The sequence below is a fragment of the Panthera onca genome, chromosome X (genome assembly GCF_046562875.1).
Source record: "Panthera onca isolate mPanOnc1 chromosome X, mPanOnc1 haplotype 2, whole genome shotgun sequence".
Taxonomy (NCBI): Eukaryota; Metazoa; Chordata; class Mammalia; order Carnivora; family Felidae; genus Panthera; species Panthera onca.
The window spans coordinates 47,883,352-47,901,430 of record NC_138357.1 but is presented as its reverse complement, the minus strand read 5'-3'; the positions used below and the strand labels follow the sequence as shown (position 1 = coordinate 47,901,430).

The 18,079-nt window shown below is 37.6% G+C and overlaps 1 protein-coding gene across 1 annotated transcript in view; it reads left to right on the top strand.

The window, feature by feature from the left end:
* CENPI (centromere protein I) overlaps positions 1–18,079 on the top strand; it is a 91,281-nt gene that overhangs the window by 32,518 nt on the left and 40,684 nt on the right. The window contains exons 8-14 of the mRNA XM_081792854.1: positions 182–271; positions 821–949; positions 1,182–1,349; positions 1,502–1,622; positions 9,694–9,785; positions 11,282–11,399; positions 11,487–11,551. Of these exons, the coding sequence (XP_081648980.1) occupies positions 182–271; positions 821–949; positions 1,182–1,349; positions 1,502–1,622; positions 9,694–9,785; positions 11,282–11,399; positions 11,487–11,551 (783 nt within the window). The remainder of the gene's footprint in view (positions 1–181; positions 272–820; positions 950–1,181; positions 1,350–1,501; positions 1,623–9,693; positions 9,786–11,281; positions 11,400–11,486; positions 11,552–18,079) is intronic.

The following is an 18,079-nucleotide window of genomic DNA, read 5'->3' as shown; positions in this document are numbered from 1 at the left end:
TTTATGATAGTTGACTTAAAATGTCTGATTATTTATTCTTTGATTTTTTTATAGCATCTTCCAATAGCCATATCACATAGTAAAATTAGGGTTGGAATATATGTTTAATCTGTTTATTTTATTGTTACTTTTCTTTCTTATGCCAAAGAATTGAAAATTGAGAACTCTTATTTCATTTCAGGGAATGCAGCCTCACCTCCAGGCTTTGTTATCGCTGTATAAGTTCTTTGCTCCTACTTTGATTTCTGTATCTTTGCCTGCAAGGAAAAAGGTGAGGGATTAAAGAGTGATAAGTCATATTGAGATCGAAATATTTTTATTAAGTTAATTTACAGATTTGAAATGAAATGTTTACAGCATACTGTTTCATTTTTTTCTTAATGTTTATTTATTTTTGAGAGAGAGAAACAGAGTGCAAGCAGGGGAGGGGCAGAGAGAGAGGGAAACACAGAATCCGAAGCAGGCTCCAGGCTTTGAGCTGTCAGCACAGAGCCCGATGTGGGGCTTGAACCAATGAGCTGTGAGATCATGACCTGAGCTGAAGACAGACACTTAACTGACTGAGCCACCCAGGCACCCCCTACAGCATACTGTTTTAAAATCTAGTATTATGCCATTGTTTCTAGGAAGTTTTCTAAGGGATTGGCACTTTGTTTTAATTCTATTTAATGTATAAAATAGATTCTTGATCAGAAAAAAAACCATTTGCATGGCAGAAAAATGTATCATAATTAATACATTTTCAATTAAGAATTTTGTATTTTATATTGCTTCATGTTATGGGTACCTATTTATGTACTTTAATCCAATTTTCTTATAGATTTATTTTAGGAATTCAGAGAATCTGTGGGAGACAGCTCTACTTGCTGTGAGGCAAAGGATTCAGGGACCCCCTCCTGAACCTGTAAAATTAATGTTAGGTCCAGCTAATGTCCATCCTGTAAAAAGAGTAAGTGTCTAAAACTCCAAATGATTTGTGCAGGTTTCTTTTCTTAAAGCCAAACAGTAAACATTCAGATGATTCAAGAGATTATAGAAATTTAAATACATTTTAATTACCTAGAATTCTGTGTGAACCACATTTAGACTTCATTAACTGAACAACTTAACAACTGCTTTTACATTTAGTTTGTAGTCTGTCTAGTCCATTGATAGATTGTTTTACTGTCTTTCTTCTTTAGAAATGGAATTCTTACTCAGTTATACCCATGCTGAATTCTAGTAGCTGCAGTAAAGAATGTGGGAAAAAAGGGATGGCTCTTTCTGATTATCTCCGTAGTAATGGATCCTTTCCACTAGAACAGCTTAAAAGCTTCCCTCAACTCTTAAAGAACATCCATTGCTTAGAGGTATGTGACTGGACCATGTGCTTATCTATATTTTCCATTCAATCTGCAAAGCCTTTATTTTTATTGTGTATTTCCTATCTGATGATTTCCTTGTTGCTATGTTCCTTTTACTCCGTTTCATATACTTACACTTGATTGTTCTGTCTTTGCAGCTGCCTTCTCAGATGGGTGCAGTGTTGAACAACTCTCTGCTGCTTCACTATATTAACGTTGTCAAAGACGAGTCCATCTTACTGAGACTCTATCACTGGTTGAGTCAAACATTACAGGAAGGTAAAAATTGATATTTAAACTCATTGATTGCATGAGGAGGGAACCAAATAGCTTATATCTTTTATAAGGGTAACAAATTCTAAATAGGAGGAGCCTTCATATGTTGTAACTATCTCTCTAATAATCATATATTCAGAGCTGGTATGCTTCCTTTATACTAATTTTAAGATATAGTAATAAAGGAGGTATGTTGTTAAGGAAACATTGCTGGATGGCCACCCAAACTCACTGGGTGGCTCCATTTTGATGACCATCACAATCCCAAAACCTCTTCATCTTTGTGCAGAGACTTGCTGTTCAACCCACAAAATAATCAGATTAATGCTAACCACACTCGAGAAGACTAATACATGTCAGGATATCAACTTACTACTTCATGCTAGAAATAATTCTTAAGATGGTGGAACAACATGGAAGTTTTTTTTTTTATGTCTCTATCCATGAAATACAGCCATATCAACACTAAACCATCCTGCACACCTAGAAAACTGATTTGAGGTTTAAAACAATAATCTGCACAACCTGAACCACAGAACCCCACAGGTACACAGTGTGGAGAGGTGAACTGGGAGAGATAGAAACCGTGGAGGGAAAGGAGCTGTTTTTGCTTGCGGAGAGAGTACAGAGCTGGGGGAGAGTACAGGAGAAAACAAGCCCCCCAAAAGCAGCTGAGGAGAAAGTGGAAATGTGGAAAAAGCCACAGGGACTGAACAAAAAAGGAAGAAAGGAGAAAGAAGAGGGTTTAAATTCCATTAACACTTTATAAACTGGGGGAGTGCAGAGTCTGAAAATCTGCAGCTCAATAACCAGCAATTCTCTGGTGGGAAAGGCGAGTCCCCAGGAGCAGAGGACCAAATGGGGAGACGCAGTTCCCCTGCTGGGAGGACATTTGGTAGAGGCTGTGTGGCCACCCCAAAGGCAAGGGTCCCAACGGACCCTGGAGAACAACCATATTCACTGGTGCTGGAACAAAGACATTAAGGGGGCAGCCTGGTGCCAGATGTGTGTTGTGATTTACCACAGTCCCTGAAACGCTGCTGCTACACAATCGCATGAAGTTTTTCTGGGGCAGGTTGGCACCTAGCTGCAGTCTCTGGGCGTCAGCAGCAGCATGGTCCCGCAAACGTTACTGAGGACGGGTGGGTACCTGGCCATTGTTCAGTGAGACCCTTTCCCAGACAGTCTGAGCAGGTCACAGCTGTAGTCCCTCAGAAGTGAGGGGTTGGGAAACACAGCTACATCTGAGATAAAACTCAGGAGGGAGGTGCCGCCTGGCAACCTGATGGCTAGGTCACTGACAGTGTAAAAGCAGGGAGTGGATGGAAGCTGGAGACAAAGGAGAGGTACACGATTGCTGATGGGGGAGAGCACAGAATTCTGATACTAGAGACTGGGTAGCTAGGTGACAACATTTTCACCCCTTCCACGCATGTGCATACACACCTGCAGGTGCCACAGCAATCCACCCGAGTAATCTAAGCATCACCATCTAGTGGAGAATGGAGCAGTTACACTAAGCCCCACCCAACTGGACCAACCTCGCTCTTCAGGAACAACACAAGTCTCTCTGCCTGCTTACACTAAGCCCCGCCCAACTGGACCAACCTCGCTCTTCAGGAACAACACAAGTCTCTCTGCCTGCTTAGTATATGGACTATAAAGTGCTTCATAGTTTGCCTTCTAGGGGAAACTGATGTAATTTCAATCATACTTCCGTCTGTTTGCTGGTCCATCTATTCAATGTTTTTCTTTTCTTATTCTTGAGTACATTAATACATTTCTATTAAAATATTTTTCTTTAAATTTTTTTCTATTTTTTACTTTTTTGTAAATATTTCAAATTCTGTTTTTTTACTTCCACCATTTCATTTTATTCTATTTCATTGCATTCATTTTTTTCAAATTTTCAAACATTTTCCTTTTTTCTTCTTATCTTTCCCTTTTTTCTCTAATCTGTCAAGCTCCTATCACAAACAAGACCATAACACACCTAGGATCTAGCATCCTTTATTTGATTTTTTTATGTTGTTTTTAATTTTTTAATTCTAATTTTTTTAACTTTATTAATTACTTTTCTTCCTTCAAAATGACGAAATGAATGAAATCGCCCCAAAAGAAAGAACAGGGAGAAATGACAGCCAGGGACTTAATCAACACAGATAAAAGCAAGATGTCTGAACCACAATTCAGAATCACAATAATAAGAATACTAGCTGGGATTGAAAACAGATTAGAATTCCTTTCTGCAGAGATAAAAGCTACTCAGGATGAAATAAAAAATGCTATAACTGAGCTGCAATCTCGAATGGATGCCATAGCAGCAAGGAGGGATGAGACAGAGCAGTAAATCAGCAATATAGAGGACAAACTTATGGAGACCACTGAATCACGAAAAAAGAGGGAAACTAAGGAAAAAGAGCACGATTTAAGAATTAGAGAAATCAGTGACTCATTAAAAAGGAACAACATCAGAATAATAGGGGTCCCAGAAGAGGAAGAGAGAGAAATATGGGTAGAAGGGTTATGTGAACAAATCATAGCAGAAAAATTTCCTAACCTGGGGAAAGACACAGACATCAAAATACAGGCAGCACAGAGAACCCCCATTAGATTCAACAAAAACCTACCATCAACAAGGCATATCATAGTCAAATTCACAAAATACTCAGGCAAGGAAAGAATCATGAAAGTAGCAAGGGAAAAAAGTCCTTAACCTACAAGGGAAGACAGATCAGGTTTGCAGGAGACCTATCCATCGAAACATGGCAGGCCAGAAAGGAGTGGCAGGATATATTCAATGTGCTGAATCAGAAAAATATGCAGCCAACAATTCTTTATCCAGCAAGGCTGTCATTCAAAACAGAGGGAGAGATAAAAAGTTTCCCAGACAAACAAAAATGAAGAGTTAGTGACCACTAAACTAGCCCTGCAAGAAATTTTAAGGGGACTCTCTGAGGGGGGGAAAGACAAAAAAAAAAGATCAAAAGCAACAAAGACTAGAAAGGGCAAGAGAACATCATCAGAAACTCCAACTCTAGAGGCAACATAATGGCAATAAATGCATATCTTTTAGTACTCACTCTAAACGTCAGTGGACTAAATGCTCCAATCAAAAGACATAGGGTAACAGAATGGATAAGAAAATAAGATCCATCTATGTAGTGTTTACAAGACCCACTTTAGACCTAAAGACACTTTCAGATTGAAAGTAAGGGAATGGAGAACCATCTATCATGCTAATGGTCGACAAAGGAAAGCTGGAGTAGCCATACTTATATCAGACAATCTAGACTTTAAAATAAAGACTGTCACAAAGAGATGAAGAGGGCATTATATCATAATTAAGGAGTCAATCCACCAAGAATTTCTAACAATTGTAAACAATTATGCTCCAAATGTGGTAGCACCCAAATATATAAATCAGTTAATCACAAACATAAAGAAACTCATTGATAACAGTATCATAATAGTAGGGGACTTCAACACCCCACTTACAACAATGGACAGATCATCTCAACAGAAAATCAAGAAGGAAACAATGGCTTTGAATCACAAACTGGACCACATGGACTTAACAGATATATTCATAACATTTCATCCTAGAGCATCGGAATACACATTCTTCTCCAGTGCACATGGAACGTTCTCCAGAATAGATCACATACTGGGACACAAATCAGCCCTCAACAAGTACAAAATGATCGAGATCATACCGTGCATATTTTCAGACTACAACACTGTGAAAGTCGAAATCAACCTCAAGAAAAAATGTGGAAAGGTAACAAATACTGGAAGACTAAAGAACATCCTACTAAAGAATGAATGGGCTAACTAAGAAGTAAAAGAGAAAATTAAAAAGTTCGTGGAAGCAATGAAAATGATAACACCACAACCCAAAACATCTGGGCTACAGCAAAGGTGGTCATAAGAGGGAAGTATATAGCACTCCAGGCCTGCCTAAAGAAGGAAGAAAGATCTCAGATACACAACTTTACCTTACACTTTAAACAGCTGGAAAAAGAACAGCAAATAAAACCCCAAACCAGCAGAAGACAGGAAATAATAAAGATTACAGCAGAAATCAATGCTATCAAAACCAAAAACCCAGTAGAACAGATCAATGAAACCAGAAACTGGTTCTTTGAAAGAATTAACAAAATTGATAAACCCCTAGCCAGTTTGATCAAAAAGTAAAAGGAAAGGACCGAATAAATAAAATCAAGAATGACATAGGAGATCACAACCAACACAGCACAAATACAATAATAAGGGAATATTATGAACAATTATACGCCAATAAAATGGGCAATCTGGAAGAAATTGACAAATTCCTAGAAACATATATACTATCAAAACTGAAACAGGAAGAAATACAAAATTTTAACAGACCCATAACCATAAAGAAATTGAATTAATAATCAAAAATCTCCCAAAGAACAAGAGTCCAGGGCCAGATGGCTTTCCAGGGGAATTCCAGCGAACATTTAAGGAAGAGTTAACACCTATTCTCTTGAAGCTGTTCCAAAAAATAGAAATGGAAGGAAAACTTCCAAACTCTTTGTATGCAGCCAGCATTACCTTGATTCCAAAACCAAAGACCCCACTAGAAAGGAGAACTATAGACCAATTTCCCTGATGAACATGGGCACAAAAATCCTCAACAAGATACTAGCCAACCGGATCCAATGATACATTAAAAAAATTATTCACCATGACCAAGTGGGATTTATACCTGGATTCAGGGCTGGTTCAATATCCACAAAACAATCAATGAGATACATCACATCAATAAAAGAAAGGACAAGATCCTCTCAATAGATGCAGAGAAAGCATTTGCCAAAATACAGCATCCTTTCTTGATAAAAACCCTCAAGAAAAAAAAAAGACGAAAAAAAAACCCTCAAGAAAGTAGGGATAGAAAGATCATACCTTGAGATCATAAAAGCCATATATGAAACCCCCACTGCTAATATCTCCAATGGGGAAAAACTGAGAGCTTTCCCCTAAGGAACAAGACAGGGATGTCCACTCTTGCCACTGTTATTCATCATAGTATTGGAAGTTTTAGCCTCAGCATTCAGACAACACAAAGAAATAAGAGGCATCTAAATCAGCCAGGAGGAGTTCAGACTTTAGCTCTTCGCAGATGACATGATGGTGTATATGGAAAACCCAAAAGATTCCACCAAAAAAAATGGCTAGAACTGATCCATGAATTCAGCAAAGTTGCAGGATACAAAACCAATGCACAGAAATCAGTTGCATTCCTATACACCAACAATGAAGCAACAGAAAGAGAAATCAAGGAATTGATCCCATTTACAATTGCACCAAAACCCATAAAATACCTAGGAATAAATCTAACCAAAGAGGTAAAAAAATCTATACACTGAAAACTATAGAAAGCTTATGAAAGAAGTGGACGAAGACACAACAAAATGGAAAATTATTCTATGCTCCTGGGAAGGAAGAACAAATATTGTTAAAAGTCAATACTACCTAAAGCAATCTATGTATTCAATGCAATCCCTATAAAAATAACACAAGCATTCTACACAGAGCCAGAACAAACAATCCTAAAATTTGTGTGGCATCAGAAAAGACCCCAAATAGGCAAAGTAATCTAGAAGAAGAAAACCAATGCAGGAGGCATCACAGTCTCAGATTTCAAGGTGTATTACAATGTTGTCATCATCAAGACAGTATGTTACTGGCACAAGAACAGACACTCTGATCAATGGAAGAGAATAGGGAACCCAGAAATGGACCCAAAATGTATGGCCAACTAATTTTTGACAACCCAGGAAAGATTATCCAATGAAATAAAGACAGTATCTTCAACAAGTGGTGCAGGGAAAACTGGACAATCACATGCAGAAAAATGAACCTGAACCACTTTCTTACACAATACACAAGAAAAACCTCAAAATGGATGAAAGACCTAAACGTAGGACAGGAAATCATGAAAATCCTAGAAGAGAAAACATGCAAAAACCCCTTTGACCTCAGCTGCAGCAACTTCTCAACATGTCTCTGGAGGCAAGGGAAACAAAAGCAAAAATGAACTATTGGGACCTCATGAAAATAAATCTGCACATTGAAAGAAACAATCAGCAAATCTGAAAGGCAACTGACAGGATGGGAGAAGATATTTGCAAATGACATATCAGAAAAAAGGTTAGTACCCAAAATCTATAAAGAACTTACCAACTCAACACCCAAAAAACAAGCCAGTGAAGAAATGGGAAAAAGACATGAATATACACTTCTCCAAAGAGGACATCCAGATGGCCAACCGACACATGAAAAAATGCTCAACGTCACTCATCATCAGGGAAATACAAATCAAAACCACAATGAGATACCACCTCACGCCTGTCAGAATGGCTAACATTAACAACTCAGGCAACAATAGATGTTGGCGAGGATGTAGAGAAAGAGGGTCTCTTTTCCACTGCTTGTGGGAATGCAAACTGGTGCAGCCACTCTGGAAAACAGTATGGCAGTTCCTCAAAAAATTAAAAGTAGAACTACCCTATGACCCAGCAATTGCACTACTAGGTATTTATCCAAGGGATACAGGTATGCTGTTTCAAAGGGGCACATGCACCCCAGTGTTTATAACAGCACTATCAACAATAGCCAAAGTATGGAAAGAGCCCAAATGTCCATCGATGGATGAATGGATAAAGAAGATGTGGCATATATATATATATATATGTATCTACATATAGATACATATATATATATGTGTATATATATATATATATATATGTATCTATATGTAGATACATATATATATGTATATATATGTATATATATATATGTATCTATATATATATCTATATATACACACACACACACATATATATACACATATACACATATATGTGTATATATATACACATATATATGTGTGTGTGTGTGTGTGTGTGTGTCACACACATATATATATGATGGGGTATTGCTCAGCAATCAAAACGAATGAAATCATGCCATTTGCAACTCCATGGATGGAACTAGAGGGTATCATGCTAAGCAAAATTAGCCTGTCATAGAAAGACAAATATCATATGACTTCACTCATATGAGGACTTTAAGATATAAAACAGATGAGCATAAGGGAAGGGAAGCAAAAATAATATAAAAACAGGGAGGGGGACAAAACAGAAGAGACTCTTAAATATGGAGAGCAAACAGGGTTGCTGGAGGGGTTGTGGGAGGGGGCGATAGGCTTAATGGGTAAGGGGCATTAAGGAATCTACTCCTGAAACCATTATTGCAGTATATGCTAAATAACTTGGATGTAAATTAAAAAATAAAAAAAGAATTATTTTTGGTAACATGTTCATGTTACATATTTCTGCCAACAATAATATCTCGTCTCTGCTGTCAGTGTAGATGGGAGCCAAATTAGTCATCGGAAGAGTTCTTAATTACAGAATTGAGGAAAGAGCAGTAAGGGAGTTTTTCATCCAGGCCCTAGTAAGACCTGAGAATTTAATTTTTCCAAGTGGATCAGTTTCTTTAGAGATCGTATTTCTGTTGACCAGATCATTTCTTTCCTGGGTAAGCAACTCCTGACTTTTTTCTAGTGTTCAAAATTGGTTTTAGTTAGTTCCAGGCTAACTCTCCTTCTCCTGCTCAGTTTTTCTTTAGATAAGATGTGATATTTTATTAGATTACCACTTACTAGAGTCCTACCACTCGGAGATTATCCCCATCTCACCCTAGTTGAAGTTTGGGTTATACTAAAACTTTTAATTCATACATTTATACTCTCTTGGACTACTATGTGACTTAAGCTAATCACATTTATTGTATGTTAATTTTACTAGTTTATTTTTTCACTGTAAGATTTCCCTATGTCATGAAGTTCTTGAGGAACATCGATCTCACTCCTCATAACTGTTACAGTCTGCAGTGCAAGTTGGCTAGGATGTATCAGGATGTATAAGACTGATTAATTGTTTATATTTATCATTTGTCATTTTAGAGTAGTGGTAATTATGTTTTGTATAGTTTTTATTGTCATGCAACCAGTTGCTTATGTTTAATATTTCTGCTCCAGAGTGTATTTGGTACAAGGTGAATGATTATGAACATGGAAAAGAATTTGCCAACTTACTGGACACTATCATCAGGGCAGAGTACTTCTTACAAGTAAGATTCCACTTGCTTCATATTCATGCCACCACTTCTTTCTAAAATTTATTTAGATATCCATTGAATGCCTTTTCTTTAGTGCTCGGCATCATTTGTAAACTGTATTTACTCATTTCAAAACTCGTTATAAATAGACTTGAATTGAATTGATGTTTATCTCTGTACTGTTGGATTTGAAGAAAGAATTTGTTAAATCATGCGAATAAGAGAGAAAGGGCTGTAATTTAAGAGAACAAACTGAAGATTTAACTGAATGCATTCAGTTGAATTCATTGGTAAGATCTCATAGGGTTACTGTGTTCTCATAATCAGTAAATATTTTTTAATGTACTAGCCAATTAATTATTTGGCCTACGTAAGTAACCTAGCTGTACTTTAAGCTGCCACTCAGCACCATCAAGAAGCCTATACTCATTGCCCTAGTCTGGTTTAGATGTTTGTTTTATGTGCTCTTAGTTCACTGTGTTTACCTGTATCCTGTCTCTTGCAGCATCTCTGTTTTCACACATAAGCTCCTGGTCAGGGGGAACTATGTCTAAATTTTCTTCCCGTACAATTGCTCATCTTGGTATGTGATACAAAAAAGATGCCCAATAAATGTGTTGAATAAATCTTAAGGGTTTGGTGTGAGACCATTGAATTGGAAGTTGGATGTGATTTTTATGGTGGTGAGGGTAAAGGGATGAATTTAGGTAGACTTTTAGGTTTCCTGCTTGGGAGTATGATGATGGCATTCAGTGAGAAAGGGAAATGTAGAAGGAACAGGCAGGCTTGGAAGGAAAGAATTTTGACTTAAAAGATGCCTGTTGGATATCTAAAAGGTCATACCCAGTAGGCAGTTAGATAATGAGTCTAGTGCTGAGGAATGAGATTTAAACTACAGGACTCCTCATTATATAGGTGCTGGTTTTAGCTATGTTATAGATGATATTGTCCAGAGAACTCATGTCATGAGAAGGAGGTCTAAGATGGAGTCCTGGTGCATGCCATTATTTAAGGCCCAGGGCAACACAGGAAAAAAAAAGGAAAGCCCTGGATCCTCTCTTTGGTGGAAATATAAGCAACATATACATTCAGTATTCCTCCTGATGGAGCTGCCCAGAGTTTGAATTTGGTCTATGGCCTCTAAAGAAATTACAGCCCTGTTATAACATTGTGTACATCTTATTGACTGTGCAAGTGACTGCATATACTCCAGAGTAGTACAATTTCATTTATCTTTAAAAACATTACATAACTTGTCTTTTTACCTTCTTTCTAACTGATGTTTTATGGTATTTGAAAACTATGTTGGTGAAGATGGTAATGTATCCAAGTATTAAACATCTGGTCCTTTTTATGAGGAACTCTGGCACTTAACCCAAGGCTTTTATTATATTGATGACAAAAAATTTGGTCTAAAAGAACTATAGCACAGAATAAACTGGTTGCTTAGAGAGTAATTATGGACTGAAGAGGTTTATATGAGTTATTACTATGGACTTGTGTTGTAGGAGGGGTTCTATTCCTGTGAAACATTCCTGTATAAGAGCCTTCCTCTCTGGGATGGCCTCTGTTGTCGATCACAGTTCCTTCAGCTTGTGAGCTGGATTCCTTTTAGTAGCTTCTCTGGTATGTATCATGAAAATTTGGAGTCCTTTAATTCATTGTAATATTATTAAAAGGAATCTTGAATAATCTTTTTTCTTCAATTCCTAGAGGTGAAACCACTTCTTTTTGACCATCTAGCACAGCTCTTCTTTATATCAACCATTTATTTCAAGGTAAGAGAATACTGTATTGCTTAGATTAAATAGGAAGTATGGTTTTATGGTCAGTGGTACATAATTCCAAACCCACATTAAAGCAGTGGTTTTCTACCAGGATTCCCTTGGATCTGGATTCGAGATGCTACATCACTCAAGTCAAAGTTAATGCATAGAATTTTCTTTTGTAAAGGTTTTGTTGCATACAGTTTTCCTGAACTGCTTCCACTTGTAGCAGGTGACAAAGTAAATGAACAGGTGGCAAATTAGTATTAATAAAAACAAACTGGGAAATACTTAACCATACTTAGTTTGATTGTTGTGTTTGATATTTTTATAGATACCCTTACTCATTTTACAAATATTTATTGAACACCCACCATGTGCTAGATGCTCTTCTTGACACTGGGAATACAGTAATGGCCAAAACAAACAAAATCCCCTGTGACATTCATACTGTATATTTATAACATTCTTATTTTCTGCTAATAAAATTGTTCCAACCTTATATAAAATTAAAATGTGTTACTATTTTGGTGTGTTTTCCAAAAAGACCACTGAGTTCCAAGAGTTCTACCCAACTGAGTCTGAGAGCCACTTTTGTATAGAATGGTTATTCCTATTTCAGAAGAGTGACAATATAAAAAGTATTTCTTTTGTAACATTGTTTTCACCTTAAGTCACTTACTGTTGGCCACATTTACAGTAAAAATGTCTTGTCCTGCTTAGTATTTGTCATAATCAAATGGTACTTTATTAACTACCTGTCACATTAACTTGGATTTGAGGTTAATTTATATTATTTATACTTACTACCTGACCAACGTCATCATTCACATGACAATACCTACCACTTCTCCCCAGCCAACATCTTCAGAGACTTCATTTTGCAGCTTTTTGTGATTTTCTTCCTATCTTGTAATTGAGTCATTCTTTATCTCTTCTCTTATTCCATTATTCTAGGGAGCTATTTATCTATAAATATTAGGTTGAACCATACAAAATTGCCATTTTGTAGGTCAAAAGTATTTGATCAGTGTTAATTTCATATGGTCCAACTTAGTAATTATATATGCATTTATACACACATACATATATTTATATTTGAGAGTGGGAGGCTGGGGAGAGGAAGGGTTAGAAGAAAGGAAACAGATGGTGGGCCAAGGACAGAACTCAGGGGAATACTCAACACTTACCTGAAAAGGAGAGTCTATGAATGGACCTTCTCAAGAGCTATGAAAAGAGCCAGAAGAACAGTAGTGCCAAGGAAACAAAAGGAATACAGGATATCAAGAAGTAGTGAAGGAAGAATGTTGCCGTATATCCCAGGAAGATCCAGAAAGATAAGGACCAAAGAAAGTTTCTTTTGGAATTGATAATACAGAAGTTTTGTGCTACTTTTGTGAGGAGTTTCAGTGGAATCATGGGGGCAGAACCAGATTTCTTTCCTTTTTTCTTTTTTTTTTTTTTTTTTTGTTTTGTTTTGTTTTGTTTATTTTTTAATATATGAAATTTACTGTCAAATTGGTTTCCATACAACACCCAGTGCTCATCCCAAAAGGTGCCCTCCTCAATACCCATCACCCACCCTGCCCTCCCTCCCACCCCCCATCAACCCTCAGTTTGTTCTCAGTTTTTAACAGTCTCTTATGCTTTGGCTCTCTCCCACTCTAACCTCTTTTTTTTTTTTTTTTTCCTTCCCCTCCCCCATGGGTTTCTGTTATGTTTCTCAGGATCCACATAAGAGTGAAACCATATGGTATCTGTCTTTCTCTGTATGGCTTATTTCACTTAGCATCACACTCTCCAGTTCCATCCATGTTGCTACAAAAGGCCATATTTCATTTTTTCTCATTGCCACGTAGTATTCCATTGTGTATATAAACCACAATTTCTTTATCCATTCATCAGTGGATGGACATTTAGGCTCTTTCCATAATTTGGCTATTGTTGAGAGTGCCGCTATAAACATTGGGGTACAGGTGCCCCTATGCATCAGTACTCCTGTATCCCTTGGATAAATTCCTAGCAGTGCTATTGCTGGGTCATAGGGTAGGTCTATTTTTAATTTTCTGAGGAACCTCCACACTGCTTTCCAGAGCGGCTGCACCAATTTGCATTCCCACCAACAGTGCAAGAGGGTTCCTGTTACTCCACATCCTCTCCAGCATCTATAGTCTCCTGATTTCTTCATTTTGGCCACTCTGACTGGCGTGAGGTGATATCTGAGTGTGGTTTTGATTTGTATTTCCCTGATAAGGAGCGACGTTGAACATCTTTTCATGTGCCTGTTGGCCATCCGGATGTCTTCTTTAGAGAAGTGTCTATTCATGTTTTCTGCCCATTTCTTCACTGGGTTATTTGTTTTTCGGGTGTGGAGTTTGATGAGCTCTTTATAGATTTTGGATACTAGCCCTTTGTCCGATGTGTCATTTGCAAATATCTTTTCCCATTCCGTTGGTTGCCTTTTAGTTTTGTTGGTTGTTTCCTTTGCTGTGCAGAAGCTTTTTATCTTCATAAGGTCCCAGTAATTCACTTTTGCTTTTAATTCCCTTGCCTTTGGGGATGTGCCGAGTAAGAGATTGCTACGGCTGAGGTCAGAGAGGTCTTTTCCTGCTTTCTCCTCTAAGGTTTTGATGGTTTCCTGTCTCACATTCAGGTCCTTTATCCATTTTGAGTTTATTTTTGTGAATGGTGTGAGAAAGTGGTCTAGTTTCAACCTTCTGCATGTTGCTGTCCAGTTCTCCCAGCACCATTTGTTAAAGAGACTGTCTTTTTTCCATTGGATGTTCTTTCCTGCTTTGTCAAAGATGAGTTGGCCATACGTTTGTGGGTCTAGTTCTGGGGTTTCTATTCTATTCCATTGGTCTATGTGTCTGTTTTTATGCCAATACCATGCTGACTTGATGATGACAGCTTTGTAGTAGAGGCTAAAGTCTGGGATTGTGATGCCTCCTGCTTTGGTCTTCTTCTTCAAAATTACTTTGGCTATTCGGGGCCTTTTGTGGTTCCATATGAATTTTAGGATTGCTTGTTCTAGTTTCAAGAAGAATGCTGGTGCAATTTTGATTGGGATTGCATTGAATGTGTAGATAGCTTTGGGTAGTATTGACATTTTGACAATATTTATTCTTCCAATCCATGAGCAGGGAATGTCTTTCCATTTCTTTATATCTTCTTCAATTACCTGCATAAACTTTCTATAGTTTTCAGCATACAGATCTTTTACATCTTTGGTTAGATTTATTCCTAGGTATTTTATGCTTCTTGGTGCAATTGTGAATGGGATCAGTTTCTTCATTTGTCTTTCTGTTGCTTCATTGTTAGTGTATAAGAATGCAACTGATTTCTGCACATTGATTTTGTATCCTGCAACTTTGCTGAATTCATGTATCAGTTCTAGCAGACTTTTGGTGGAGTCTATCGGATTTTCCATGTATAATATCATGTCATCTGCAAAAAGTGAAAGCTTGACTTCATCTTTGCCAATTTTGATGCCTTTGATTTCCTTTTGTTGTCTGATTGCTGATGCTAGAACTTCCAGCACTATATTAAACAACAGCGGTGACAGTGGGCATCCCTGTCGTGTTCCTGATCTCAGGGAAAAAGCTCTCAGTTTTTCCCCGTTGAGGATGATGTTAGCTGTGGGCTTTTCATAAATGGCCTTTATGATCTTTAAGTATGTTCCTTCTATCTCGACTTTCTCAAGGGTTTTTATTAAGAAAAGGTGCTGGATTTTGTCAAAGGCCTTTTCTGCATCGATTGACAGGATCATATGGTTCTTCTCTTTTTTTTTGTTAATGTGATGTATCACGTTGATCGATTTGCGAATGTTGAACCAGCCCTGCATCCCAGGAATGAATCCCACTTGATCATGGTGAATAATTCTTTTTATATGCTGTTGAATTCGATTTGCTAGTATCTTATTGAGAATTTTTGCATCCATATTCATCAGGGATATTGGCCTGTAGTTCTCTTTTTTTTACTGGGTCTCTGTCTGGTTTAGGAATCAAAGTAATACTGGCTTCATAGAATGAGTCTGGAAGTTTTCCTTCCCTTTCTATTTCTTGGAATAGCTTGAGAAGGATAGGTATTATCTCTGCTTTAAATGTCTGGTAGAACTCCCCTGGGAAGCCATCTGGTCCTGGACTCTTATTTGTTGGGAGATTTTTGATAACCGATTCAATTTCTTCGCTGGTTATGGGTCTGTTCAAGCTTTCTATTTCCTCCTGATTGAGTTTTGGAAGAGTGTGGGTGTTTAGGAATTTGTCCATTTCTTCCAGGTTGTCCAATTTGCTGGCATATAATTTTTCATAGTATTCCCTGATAATTGTTTGTATCTCTGAGGGATTGGTTGTAATCATTCCATTTTCATTCACGATTTTATCTATTTGGGTCATCTCCCTTTTCTTTTTGAGAAGCCTGGCTAGAGGTTTGTCAATTTTGTTTATTTTTTCAAAAAACCAACTCTTGGTTTCGTTGATCTGCTCTACAGTTTTTTGAGATTCTATATTGTTTATTTCTGCTCTGATCTTTATTATTTCTCTTCTTCTGCTGGGTTTAGGCTGCCTTTGCTGTTCTGCTTCTATTTCCTTTAGGTGTGCTGTTAGTTTTTGTATTTGGGATTTTTCTTGTTTCTTGAGATAGGCCTGGATTGCAATGTATTTTCCTCTCAGGACTGCCTTCGCTGCATCCCAAAGCGTTTGGATTGTTGTATTTTCATTTTCGTTTGTTTCCATGTATATTTTAATTTCTTCTCTAATTGCCTGGTTGACCCACTCATTCGTTAGTAGGGTGTTCTTTAACCTCCATGCTTTTGGAGGTTTTCCAGACTTTTTCCTGTGGTTGATTTCAAGCTTCATAGCATTGTGGTCTGAAAGTATGCATGGTATAATTTCAATGCTTGTAAACTTATGAAGGGCTGTTTTGTGACCCAGTATATGATCTATCTTGGAGAATGTTCCATGTGCACTCGAGAAGAAAGTATATTCTGTTGCTTTGGGATGCAGAGTTCTAAATATATCTGTCAAGTCCATATGATCCAATGTATCATTCAGGGCCCTTGTTTCTTTATTGACTGTGTGTCTAGATGATCTATCCATTTCTGTAAGTGGGGTGTTAAAGTCCGCTGCAATGACCACATTCTTATCAATAAGGTTGCTTATGTTTATGAGTAATTGTTTTATATATCTGGGGGCTCGGGTATTTGGCGCATAGACATTTATAATAGTTAGCTCTTCCTGGTGGATAGACCCTGTGATTATTATATAATGCCCTTCTTCATCTCTCGTTACAGCCTTTAATTTAAAGTCTAGTTTGTCTGATATAAGTATGGCTACTCCAGCTTTCTTTTGGCTTCCAGGAGCATGATAAATAGTTCTCCATCCCCTCACTCTCAATCTAAAGGTGTCCTCAGATCTAAAATGAGTCTCTTGTAGACAGCAAATAGATGGGTCTTGCTTTTTTATCCATTCTGATACCCTATGTCTTTTAGTTGGCGCATTTAATCCATTTACATTCAGTGTTATTATAGAAAGATATGGGTTTAGAGTCATTGTGATGTCTGTATGTTTTATGCTTGTAGTGATGTCTCTGGTACTTTGTCTCACAGGATCCCCCTTAGGATCTCTTGTAGGGCTGGTTTCGTGGTGACAAATTCCTTCAGTTTTTGTTTGTTTGGGAAGACCTTTATCTCTCCTTCTATTCTAAATGACAGACTTGCTGGATAAAGGATTCTCGGCTGCATATTTTTTCTGTTTAGCACACTGTAGATATCGTGCCAAGCCTTTCTGGCCTGCCAAGTTTCAAAGGAGAGATCAGTCACGAGTCTTATAGGTCTCCCTTTATATGTGAGGGCACGTTTATCCCTTGCTGCCTTCAGAATTTTCTCTTTATCCTTGTATTTTGCCAGTTTCACTATGATATGTCGTGCAGAAGATCGATTCAAGTTACGTCTGAAGGGAGTTCTCTGTGCCTCTTGGATTTCAATGCCTTTTTCCTTCCCCAGTTCAGGGAAGTTCTCAGCTATAATTTGTTCAAGTACCCCTTCAGCACCCTTCCCTCTCTCTTCCTCCTCTGGGATACCAATTATGCGTATATTATTTTTTTTTAGTGTATCACTTAGTTCTCTAATTTTCCCCTCATACTCCTGGATTTTTTTATCTCTCTTTCTTTCAGCTTCCTCTTTCTCCATAACTTTATCTTCTAGTTCACCTATTCTCTCCTCTGCCTCTTCAAGCCGAGCCATCGTGGATTCCATTTTGTTTTGCATTTCGTTTAAAGCGTTTTTCAACTCCTCGTGACTGTTCCTTAGTCCCTCGATCTTTGTGGCAAGAGATTCTCTGCTGTCCTGTATACTGTTTTCAAGCCCAGCGATTAATTTTATGACTATTATTCTAAATTCACTTTCTGTTATATTATTTAAATCCTTTTTGATCAGTTCATTAGCTGTTGTTATTTCCTGGAGATTCTTCTGAGGGGAATTCTTCCGTTTGGTCATTTTGGAGAGTCCCTGGCGTGGTGAGGACCTGCAGTGCACTTCCCCTG